Source organism: Passer domesticus, chromosome 17, assembly GCF_036417665.1.
Source record: "Passer domesticus isolate bPasDom1 chromosome 17, bPasDom1.hap1, whole genome shotgun sequence".
Classification (NCBI taxonomy): Eukaryota; Metazoa; Chordata; class Aves; order Passeriformes; family Passeridae; genus Passer; species Passer domesticus.
The window spans coordinates 2,954,988-2,967,475 of NC_087490.1; the positions used below are offsets into that span (position 1 = coordinate 2,954,988).

The following is a 12,488-nucleotide window of genomic DNA, read 5'->3' on the forward strand; positions in this document are numbered from 1 at the left end:
ATATCAGCAGTTTACTCTTTCTATGAGAGCAAATCATGAGAGACATTTGGGAATGTGAACCCAGACAATGCATTACATCTAATATCACTATCAACTAAAAAAAGATCTTCTTTAAAAAGAAAACAACAACCAAACCCTACAAATGTTGAGTGCTTTACATCCCTCCCCTCACAGTTCTATTATGTACCTACTGTGTGTGCAGCTCATTGTTTCAGCTGCTGCATCAGCAGTTGCTACTGAAGCCAAGTTGAGAAAAACAAACATCAAATCCAGCAGCTGGAGGAGAGCTGCTCTCCCAGAGCCCTGAAGATATCTTGGCTTTCCTGTGCAGGAAACTTTCCACAGCAGTCCTTGGTTATCCTAAGCTTTGGGATGGATCCATGCACTCCTGTTCCTTCAGAGCCCCCATGGGAAGAAAGCTACAGTGATACTGTGGAACCAGATAAAGGAACTTAGTTCTTTGTGAAGAGCCCATCCTTCAAGACTGCATTATTATGTTATTTTTTTTAAAAGGGTGAATGAAAGTATTTTTTGTTCATTTTTCACTATTAAGGGCAAAGGAATAGGGAGAAAACCAAAACAAAACCCTTCAAATGTTAACTGAAACTGGGGCTCACTAAGTACGCAACAAAGGATCCATGAAGGTTGAACAGAAAAAAAATCACTTGATATAAAAATACAGAAATATTTTGGAATTACACCAGGAGATGCAATTAAAGAGTGTCAGGAATTTTTTGAAACCAAAGTTTTTTAAACAAATTGTATCAGCTTCAGATCCTCTGTTAAAGTGGTCTGAGCAACAGGTTGTTGGTTATTCTTAGGGCACCCTCTTCCCTCCTGCAGTCTTCCTGGTTGGGGTTTTCCACCTCACAAGAATGATTAAATATTCACTGAAGAGTGGCTTGAAAGTAGGTCTCTCCCACTTGAGGACATCAGTAGGCATGTAGTGGGCTTTTAAAATTTTTTGTAATAACAAAAAGGAATCTATTGATTTCAAATATATTTAGTTTTTCCACTTATGTTCTTACCAGATGAAGAAGTACCAAACTGGGCCCTCAGAAAGATTATATATCATTTAATAGATACTTCGAAAAAATGTTGTCATTGGACTTCACATTTTCTTGTGTCCTTTAAGCACTTCATGTAAGAACCACAAGATATAACTACAATTTCATAAGGCACAGTTATTTATCTGTTCTATAACCTCCTTGTGTTTGATTAACAGAAAATATTTGGTAATTAAAAAAATAAAAAGTGGGACAAATTTTTTTGAGGACACAAAAGTAATTCTGGGAAGCTACGGAAGAAGAGCTGGGAACATCCAGGTAGCTTTACTATGGGGGCTTCAAATGCCAGTCCAGTTCTTAAAAAATTTGTAATATTGCAGTCAGGACTGAGTAATTGGATTTTGGACAATTGTCCACTTAACGTCAGGCCCACGGGTGGTTTTGCACCTACATAAACTCTGAGAGCTTCCCATCTATCTACCAGCCCACTTATAGAAAGTACAAAGCAGACACGAAGTGTGTTCTCTGTTTCTGTTTTACAGTGCTTTGAATCCTCTGTATATAATGTTCTAATAGATAAGCACATAAGTAGTACTGTTGAAGTGCCTGTGCTTAATCTGGCATGTTTACAGAAGCTAGACCTAATATTTTAATTCAGGTTAAGTAACAGCTTCATTTTGCTGTTGTGCCAAACATTTACTGGGGAGGTACTTTAAAAAACAAATCATCCTCAAAGCAGCCCACACCTTGGCAGGCTTGTATTCAATTAGGGTTTTTGAGTTTATCACTGCTTGAAATAAAATGTAGGCTAAAAGACACTGGAAAGCACTATTGTAGAGCCTCAGTCTGAACAGAATACAATTTTCATTGAGTACAGAAAGCAGTTTTCCTTAAGAACATGGCTTCCCATGTTAAAAAAAAAGACCTGCAAGAAGCAGGTCTGAGTGGAGAGGGGAGGCTCAATCTGCTCTTCCACCCAGCTCCACTCATGTCGTGCAGCCATCTGGGCCTGTGCTTCCAATCAAGATGTGTTTCTTCTGCTCTCATTTCAAACAAAATTTCCAAGCCAGAGCATCTGAAGCAGAAAAGGATTTCACCCACCTGTAGTAGTGTATTCTTCTTTTCAGGAGGTTTTATCAGTTCTCACCAGTCAGTTGTGCTCCTCTTGGCATCAGTGGAAGCAGTGTGAACTGTGGGATAAAATTGTCTTATTGCAGCTTTGCCAGCAGGCCTGACCAGCAAACAGAAGCAGTGGATTTGTCAGCACTACAATTTCTCCAGTTCCTTCTTCTTTGAAATTTCTATCAGGTCATTTTAAAAATAACATAGCATATAACATATAGAACATCATATAGCATATATAACATATACAATATATATAACATATATAACATATACAACATATATAACATATATAACATAAAACAAATCTCCCACCCTTCTAACAATGGAGAAAATGCAAAAAAGAAGTTCTTACACAATGAGACTGAATTCATGTTCCCATTAATTTCTTCCTGTTTTCTTCTACCACTATTTGCAGTTTTTCAGTCTGTTCAGTTTTCAGTCTGTGCAGTGATTCATATCTTCAAAGCAAGTTTATATTAATTTTCAGGACAAAATTCTTCAGAATCTGACACATAATTAATTCTAGATATTTGGTTGCTTTAAGCCTCTCATTTTTAATGTTTGACAGTAGTATAATCAAATCTCTATAGGAAACCTTCTCATTCATATACCTCTGTTTCTGATGGATTGCCATTTAATTTTACTATGGAAGTTCAGAGAATACTTTCACCATCTTAATGACATATTTCTCCTAAGGAACAAAACTGGAAAAAAAATGTTCTTTGATGCCTGAGCATGTGTGGGGTTAATTAATTTGTTACAGAAAGTGAACCTTAAAGATAACCAAGATGTTCTAATGGTCACTTGGCTGTGTAATTCCATTTTGCAATGCAGAATTCCAGTTGCACAGGTATAACTTCCAGGTACAGAAATTTAAGATAGCTGAGAAAACTGTTTCTTGAATTTCATTCATTCTGCTTTAATTATTCGGCCCTCTGCCCCCAAAGAGGAAAGATTTATTTTTCTTTCAACCTATTTTCTCAGCAGAAATTCTGAAAACTTGCAATTGTTCATTGCTCTCACATTAGGGGCTTGTAAGACAGTTTAATTTAAAAGCTTTAAACTCTTATTATTTGTGTAAAATGGCTCTGAATGGTTTCTCAGCTGTTCAACTGACTTGCCTGGAACAAATGTTTGCCTCCCTCCTCCCCTGCCACTCCTTCCACCCCAGCCAGCCAGACAATCTCTGGAGGAAATGAGCTCTCACACATCTTTACAAACCTCTGTGACAAGGCAGACCTTTCTCCACAGAAATCTCTAAAAATTGCCACAATGGAAGTAATAACCATATGAATGTTTGTCAAACTGATAATGTCATGTTCACCTCACAGCATCAATTTTTCTGTGACTGAAACTTGCTACAGGGACTGCAAACACTTGATGTTCGTGCTTGGTATAAAGTATAAAATCCAAGATTGAAGTCAGTGTTTGTGAATGTGCCAGTCCAGAATGTTTTCTGTCAGGCACAGTAAATCCACTGCCTTCTGGGAATGCTGTGTGTCCCATGGGGACTTGGGGAAGCTGAAATTCAAGAGGCTCTTATGGTTAAAGGCTGCTCTGCTCTTGCTCCCTCTTAGTCTCATCTTAGAACTACAGTGTCCATCACTGACCAGCAGAAAACAAGGACAGATTCTGACTTGGAAATCTGAAATGGGATAGCTGCAGTGGCTGAGGCTCAGCTTTTTGGGAGTAGTTAACTTAAGGCTTTAATTTTCTCTACAGTTATTGATCTGAGGACTTTGGCACGAGTAGTGCACATGTCAGATTGTTTTCCTTCCTCCATGTGTTTTGGCAAAGACTTCCCTGTAGAGGAAATTAATAAATTTCAGGGTGACATTTCCTTCTTCATCTAAAAGAGCAAGGAAAAAACCTCCAACCCTCTGGGTGAATTTTTACGAATTTTTTCTTTGATTTTTTTTTTTTTAATGATAAAGATGTTTTGTCAGAGAAAAAAATCCAAACAATTTCCCAATTTGTGTGATCCCCTCAGTCAGAATGAGGGGACTTGTCTTGGTCAGTTATTGGTCTTGGACTGTAGATAGTCCTTGTACAAAAACAGAACCCAGGGTTTATTTCTCATTTTGGATAATTCCTATGTGAATCACAAGTCTATTCTATCTAATTCATTCTCAGAGTTTTTAGAGATATGATGGAATACATTCTGTAGACTAAATTTTTTAAATTATTTAGATACTAGTCCTCTTTTCATTTGCCATGAATTATTTAAATACTTAAACCCACTCCTTTCAAGCAGGTGGTCACAGGCAGTCTTAATGACTATGAAAATGACTTTTTTTTGTAAGTAACCTGTTTCTTGGATTTCTAAATTATACCAGAGAATGCAGATATATCAGATGTAGTTTCTATGCTAATTTTTTTCAGTGGTGCTTTGATATTACAATTGCACGCACTCAAAGTTTCTAAAAACAAAAACAAGATATGCAGGAATCTCTTTCATTCTTTACTGAGGCTTAGGAACCTCTTGTTTATCAGACCAATCTTTCTTGTTCCTTGTTAATGCTGGAAACATTTTGGGTTTTTAAATCATCCCCAGAGGCAGCCACATTATGTGCTCCTGCAGGGTACTGCTGACTTTTTAATATTATTATAACCTTAATTTCTCTCATATCTTTTATTCAGACAGCATCCCAAAATCTTGAGTATTGGAAAAATTCTCAGTGGTTTCAAAAGCAGATCACATAATACTTTCATAAAGCTTATAAAGTTTTATAAAGCTCTTGTATTTTTAATGAAAATCTGGCAGACACTACTGTTGAGGTTGTGATTTTGTACCTGGTGAATCCCTAGGGCTCTCAGGAGATAAATGCCTCCAGCCAGTGCTTCCATTTGAAATGGTTTGGTACAGAATTGTTTACTATTTCTAGTCTGATCCAACCTCTGCACTGTTTTCCTCAGTTCTCTTAATATCCCAGTAGCTCTTCAGTTCATGTAAACAGGGACTTCCCACCCCTCAGTCCTTTCAGATAAGAGACAGCCTCTGTCTCTAGGCACAGCCATCCTTTGGGACACTGCTGTTTGTTCCTGTTAAATTGTCATGGAGAGACAGCTATTCTTGCAAAGGAGAGTAAAATATTCTGATTTTCAAAGAGGTCAAGGGAATTATCCTCTTCAGGTGGGAGTCTTGATGAAGCTGATGGGTTCTAGGCAGGTGAGCTGTAGTTCATTGAATGTGGTCTGCCTCCTGCTCCAAACTCCCAGAAAGTTCAGCCCGGTTTTGTAGTATTTTCAGTATGATATTCAATCTGCTCCCTGACACAGCCATAATGCTGGAAGCACTGAGAATCAAAATGCTGAATCTTAACATTGAATAAGCTACTACAAGGTTCATACACTGTGCTCTTGTGACAAGTGACTCAGAGATCTTCCCAGAATAAATTATATTTTTCCCATTTAAACAGTAGTGAGCAAGGAGTCGTTAAGGAAGGTGTGCAAGGGCAGCATCCCCTGTGCTGATCTTGTCACTCAAAGTGTCACTCTTGGCACCAAGGAAGCATCACCCAGCACTGTTAGCCAGTGTCTATGCTGTATGGTGGCACTCACAAGGGCAATAAACCCTTTCTTCCCTCTGAAATGCTGATAAACTCTTGCAGGGCAAGCAAGAGAGCTGCTGCTCTGGGAGTCCAGTCAGGATCACTTGGCTCCTCAGTCAGGGAGCTCCCCCAGGGCTGTGCCAGCTGCCTGTGATGCCAGGCAGCAGATTCCCTTCCCATGGCTCTGCTGTTCCTGTGTGCCCTTTCCTGAGCACAAATGCCTTTACTGGGAATCTCAAACACTTGTGTGAGCATTGCAGAGACACATCCAAGGTGCCAACAAAGATTCATATTCCAGGAATCTGTGTTTCCATATTATTTTCCTGTGTTCTATTACACCAATCATCACTTTGTGGCCATGCATGAGGCACATGCTTCAGACCAGACCATTTTGAGTTGAAAACCAGCATTTTTAAGGAAAAGGATTTGCAATGTGATTTGATTTATGTAATTGAAAACCAAAACAAAACACCGTTCTTATGCACTGTAAATAACTCCTTCATCTTCTACTAAATTTAACTTGTTTACATGCCCTGCAGCCATACTGAGAGAACAGAATAAATGGCAACTCCTCTTTGGGCCTATTTGAAAAAAAATCAGGAAAGGGAGGATGAGAGTGGCCAGACAGTTATGAGAAGGAAGAGATGAGTGCTCAGATAAAAAGCAGCCCAGGGGAAGATTACAAGTTCTCAGAAAAACAGATCAATAATGACGTTAACTATGCAGCTGCAAATGCAACTATTTGCATTTTGAAAACATTTTTCCCAACTACTTCACTGGGCCCAGGGTATCTAGAACACTCTCAGCAATAGACAAACCCCTTTGAAAGGACAGTATTTTATTGAAAAAGTTGATATCCTGAGGATGCCACTGTATTTTTCAGTACAGGACTACTCAAAACCCCAGCTTACCTTCCCTTCCTATTGCTCACCAACTAAGATCCAAGGATCTGAGACCTCTCTCATTCACAAGTGACTCCCAAACAGCTTGCCACTGATTTTGCCTCCTCCCTTTTCCCTCCCTAGACCTTTCAACCTGTGGTTCCCCTGGGAAAATCATGACGAATTTCCACGTGGAAATTTCAGTCTCAGTGTTAGGTAGTCTCTTTTTGTTGTTGCTGTTGATGGCCTTTCCTCTCCACCCTCTTTCTCTTCACCACACTGAGACTTTTGACAAGGTCAAACAATTCATCTTTATTTCTATATTTATATCTGGGAAGCTCCCTCTAGTAGCACGACAGCATTTGAGCTCAGACAGCTTGACAAAGACAGTAGACAAGAAAGTTCCTGGTACAGAGACCCAGCCTGGTAAAACAAAATCAATTTTAAAAAAACTTTAGAACATCCCAAGTGTTCAGACAAAATGAGCACCAGTAGCCCCAGAATAAATACAGGTTAATGGCTGCACAAAACCAAAGCTGCTCTAGACAGCATTGTACATTATCTCAGCAGCTTGGGGACACAAAGTGGCTTTGTTGGGTTTCACACCCAGGACTGCAGTGCCATAGTAAAGGCCAGCACTGAAAGAAGACATGAAGTGCAATGACTGAGGGATGGCTGAGGCAAAGAAAGTCAATAAACATTAACTGGAAGGAATAAAGCCAAGGGCAAGTGAAAGCAGCCCTGGCTGCATGAATGTATTGGTGGAATACATTAAAGATAATTGAAACACCCAGGCAGAAAGAAGTGAAACCTGAATGCTGGTTATACTTCCTGGCTGTATGATGATAAAGTGATCAAGAGAATTGAGAGAACTTAGCAAGGAAGTCCTGAAAAAGAGGGAATGCAGCAAAGTGAAAATGAAACTTAACGTGATGTGTTAAAAATGGCTAGTGAGTATTTGAAAGCAAGTAGAAAAAACAGGAAAGAGCCAAGTACACCTCCCAGCACGAGGGAGGTCGAGGGAATGCTGCTGCAGCAGTTGTTACAGACAAATGGAAAGTTAGGTTAAATCAAGCAGTGGTTTCTCTGGGCTCAAACCAGTGTGTCTGCACTGTGCAAAAAGGGTTTGCTTATGGACTGTCCCAAGGAACACTGGGATCCACGTGAGCTAAAGCTACACACAGGAGCTTGTGACAGGCAGTGTGAGCCTGTCACGTCTGATTTATTGCTCTTCCTCTGAAACTGAGATTCTGTACTGATTTCCACCCAGAATTTAGAAGTGCATATGGTGACTCTGAGGAGCCTGGGGATCCCAATTTCATGTACTCAAGCCATACACTTTGTTTTAATGAAAAACTTTGGGAGGAGTTTAAAAAGTTGCACTTGAAAAATCTTGTATTTCACAGGCCATTTCAAAAGACTGTTGGGAAGTGTGGCTAAAGGAATTCTGGATATGATTTAACTGCTTTAGTCTGCTTCCTTGGGAGCTGTTCACTAGTGGGTTCCCTCCCTGGCATTCCGTAAGGCATGGAGAATTCCCAGACATATTCCTGCTGCTGTCTAACCTGCCAAAACCTTTCTACACCTATAATGTACAATCCAAACCCCAGCAATCCTTGTCAAGAGGGTTGATGCTGCTCATGGACGAGCTGGGCCTCCTTCCCAGGGACCCTGCAACAGAGCCCTTTGCAGAGCAATAGTGCAGGTGTCCTTTGTCACATCCTTCTGCAGGAACAGAATAAATGGGCTGGAGTTACTCTTTGACAAATATCTTTTGTTCCTCCGGGGAACAATATAGGGTTGGTTGGGTTTTTTTCACAGTGAAAGCACCAACTCCCCTGTGTAGTGACACACGGAGCCACAGTTTCAAAGAACTGAATTATTTCACTTTCCTTTCCTGCTTTGCCTTTCTGGCACAAGGAGAAATCCTTGTTTGTAAAATGCTGTTAGCCTTCAATGTGAATTGTCTCGGAACTGGTTTTCCTCATTTATTTGAATTCTCACAGAAACTGACCTCCAAATTTAGCACAGGTAGTAAAGCTGTAATATCACCCCAAGGCATTTCTTTGCTTTGGCATTGTAATGTGGATCCTAATAAGTCAGTACCATAAGAAGTTATTCAGTATTAGCAAAGCCTCAGAAATATGTACAACAGAATAACCTCTAGATTAGAATCCTGTTTTTCACCCAATTATCAAGGTGAGAGATTTCTCTTATGCACTACCAAGGGTCATTAAAATGTCTTTGCCACTTGTCTCTGCTGTGAAGATTCATTTGAAAATACCTTGATGGCTCTTATCCACAAAACTTCCTTATCTAACTATATATGAATCACTTTGAAAGGAGCCACATTTCTCATAGCAACCAAAGAATCAGTCTTAGCAACAAGACAAGCTGGAGAATTTTGTTTTCACATAGTTACTCGTGGACAGTACATTCTGCTTTCCCCTGGCATTGCTGTTGCAGTGTTGACTTAGCAAAGGGTGAGAAATGGTACAAATCAGACTCTTGCTCATAGCAAAGACATCACTTGCCAGGCAAGGTATGATCCCTCTGCCTTTGATGTTGTATTTTAGCAGCCAGTGCAAGAGTACTGACTGCTGGAAAGTTCAGAATTTAATTTTTGCCTTGACAGAACTACTACAAAGAAATGTGTGAGAAAGCTGACAGTTCCCAAAATCTTGACTTTCCCCCACCAGAAACCACCATGAGAATAAAAGAACGAGCCCTAAAGGCCAACATCTCTGTCTCTCTTGGCATCTGTTCATGTTGAGAACAGTCAGAAAGGCTGCATAGAAGGTGACTTTGTAATGTGTGTGTATTTCCTATATTTTCCTCGCAAGGATAATTTTGGGAGAAATATTACAGAGAAACTGGGAACATCAAAGCAATTGTCATGTTGGTTATTACTTGGTTTGATTTCTTTAGAGGGGTTTTGGGGGAGCTTCCCAAAGAAGCAGTGCTGAGATGACATTTATAAACAGGGGAGTGTTGGAGCAGTTTCCATCTCTCAGCTCCACATTTGTGTAAGGAAATGAGTTCCCACATGTATTTTGATCCTTTGAAGAAATTCCAGGTGCAGGTAGCAATAGTAACTGCACTCAGCTCTCACCCACGTTCCCTCCTGTCCCCCCTGCAGGGGCTGGTGGTGTCCTGCAGGCTGGTTTGGTCCCCCCACTGGTGCTGAAGTTGAAGACAGAGCTGGATGAGATCCAGGAGCTCATCCTTGGTACACTCTCCAACTGCCTCCGTGTGGAGGTTTCTGAAGCCCTGGCAGCTGGTGCTGTTTCTGTGCTGAAGGAAAAGCTCTCACACCCCTCCACAGCCATCAGGAGCAAAGCAGCCTGGGTCCTCTTAGAAATCAGGTAAAGAAACCTCTCTAATGCTTAAGCCCAAGAAAGAACTAATTCTTTCAGGAATAAATTCAGAAGTAAATTCAGAACTAATTCAGGAATAAATAAATGCCATTCATTTACAGCTGTGTTCCACTACACACTGAAGCTCCACATTTCACATGTAAAGCACTATCAGCCTGAATGCACACATGGGTAAAACAAAATGGCACACATGGGGCTTAAAAAATTCCTAACTGCTATAAATGACTGAAGAAAGCAGTTGCTGATCAGTCATTCCTTCTCCTTCTGTTTGTTTTCAGTATTGGCAGTGAATCAGGATTTTTCCTGGTACAGCACTGCTAGGAAAAAATTCTCACATGAAAAATCTTGTAGAAACAGAATTCTGACCACTATGGATGTAGGGGGAATAGCCCTTAGGTTTTTGGAAAAGTGCTCTCTCTCAGAAAATTAGAGATCCTTGGAAACTTTCACTGTGATTGAAGACAGAAATAGTTTCCTGCCACAGGCTGCCACATACATCAGTGATGGATCAGAAAAAAACAATCTTTATATTAAATTTGTGTAACAGAGAATGGATGAAAGGAATAACTTAAGTCCACTGTACTACAATCAGAAAATATAAGTGTTCAACAAATGTTTAATTTTAAAAGGTCTGCAGTTGATGTAGTTTACATATCAACTGGCACTACACATTTCCTCGTGTCCTATAATAAAGGGAGGTATTAGAGGAAAAGAGTATAATTAACATGAGTCAGAGAAAGAAAGCCAGATGCAACTGAAATATGGATATGAGCTATATTCTAGGTCCTTGCAATGGCTGGGCCACATTAAATATTCTCCTCATTAGAGAGGCTGGAAAGAGAGAAAAGTGATTTGGGAGAAGAATTCATTTTAGCCCTCTGGTTTAGCAGGTTTTTAAATCTCTAGAGACTTCACCAGCCAGGTTTGTTGCAACTATGACCAGCAACACCCTTAATCCTACATCCTGTTATGTGCAGCTGCCCATCAGTGTCCAGTGTACCATAGAATGCTTTTTTAAAAATCCAGATATCACCTAAGAATAACCTAGAATATTGTGCAGCTCGTCTGAGCAGGCGGGTTGGTGTCCTCAGGCCTGTGTCAGCAGGTGGGCTCAGCAGCCCCAGGCACAGCCATCCCCTGGGTGCCTCGGGGGCAGGACAGTCCCTCTGGGGACACAGCAGCTGTGACAGTGCTGGTGGCACCAGGACAGGGCTGCAGCTCCAGCGTGGCCAGAGGCCGGGGGGTGGCAGTTGTGGGTTTCTCTGGGTCTGGATTGAAGGCACTTGAAGTTCATGTTTGGACTCAAGTGTTTATTATTTCTTATCAGTAAAACAGTCACTACTGTGAGTTCAGCAGCTTTTCATTAGAAGGCACAGAATGGCTAACAAGCTCTTGTTACAAGGTCTTTTAAGACTAAACTATCCAATTAAGAACTGACGCCTGGATTATTTCCCCTTATAACCCAATAACTGATCCCAAAGAGCCCCAATGTGGACTTTTCTGCCCAATTACAAAATGCCACCCAAACCCGTGAAGAAGAAGGAAGAAGAAACACGAAGAAGAAACCCAGGACAACACCCTGTGCCCTCCATCTTGCTTCCATCCACAACATACTAAAAATCCCAAAACCTCAATTTCTCAGCAATACACCTACACTACTCTCTATAATCTATTTCACACTTCTGTGGATTCCAGTCTATCTTGAAGTCTAGGAAACTTTCCCCATGAATGAGGGTCAGAGTCAGTGCTCCCCTGGGGGTCAGGGCACCCCAGAGCAGACACAGAAATATTCCCGGTGCCCTGGGCTTCCACAGGGCTGCACGGGCAGCAGGCACAGTTCAAGGGCTCACTCAGCTGAACCATCTTCTCTCCACAGCTCCCATGCTGAGGGGAAAATCGCCGTGTGCAAGGAAGAGGTGATTCCTGTGCTGCTGAGCCTGCTGGAGGACACTCAGCCCGAAGTTCAAGTTAGCTCAACCGGAGCGCTGATGTTTGCTCTTGTTGCACCTCAGGGTGAGAGACACAGGCAATTCTGCTGGGTACCTCCTGCAAATCCAATTCTAGGGTTACTAAGTAACAAAATATTTGCCCGTCCTCAGTTTCTGACAGTGTCAATGGTCCTCAAGAAACTCTAAGATTGGGACATTTCTTTATGACTGTCTTTAGCAGCTATTGCTGCTTCGTCACAGTGCCTGGGGGGACAGGATAGTTCACATTTCATTCCCCTAAGAGGGTCAAGAAGTTATTCATCTACCTCACCTGCATCATTTCCCTGCAGAGGGGGAACATTTTCCATTCAAGTCCAGACCACACAGAGATCCAGAAAGCTGGAGATGTGCTGGATCACCAGTGCTCAGCAGAGGAGCGCTGCTCTCTGGAAACATTCTGGGATTAGAGGCAGCTCCTCTCTCACAGCTGGGAGAGCAATGAATATTAATAAGGTCTGTAGCTCTCCCAAGTAACTTACATGACACAGAAAACACTAACTGCTAAATTTCCAGTGTGATGAATGAGTAATTAGACATAAAAGTCTCAATAACAGCAGTT

The 12,488-nt window shown here is 41.1% G+C and overlaps 1 protein-coding gene across 5 annotated transcripts in view; it reads left to right on the top strand.

Moving 5' to 3' along the window:
- Positions 1 to 12,488, top strand: part of RSPH14 (radial spoke head 14 homolog) — a 73,234-nt gene that overhangs the window by 59,013 nt on the left and 1,733 nt on the right. For all 5 annotated transcript variants that reach the window (XM_064392575.1, XM_064392570.1, XM_064392571.1 and 2 more), the window contains 2 exons: positions 9,704 to 9,929; positions 11,818 to 11,954. In XM_064392575.1, the coding sequence (XP_064248645.1) occupies positions 9,704 to 9,929; positions 11,818 to 11,954 (363 nt within the window). The remainder of the gene's footprint in view (positions 1 to 9,703; positions 9,930 to 11,817; positions 11,955 to 12,488) is intronic.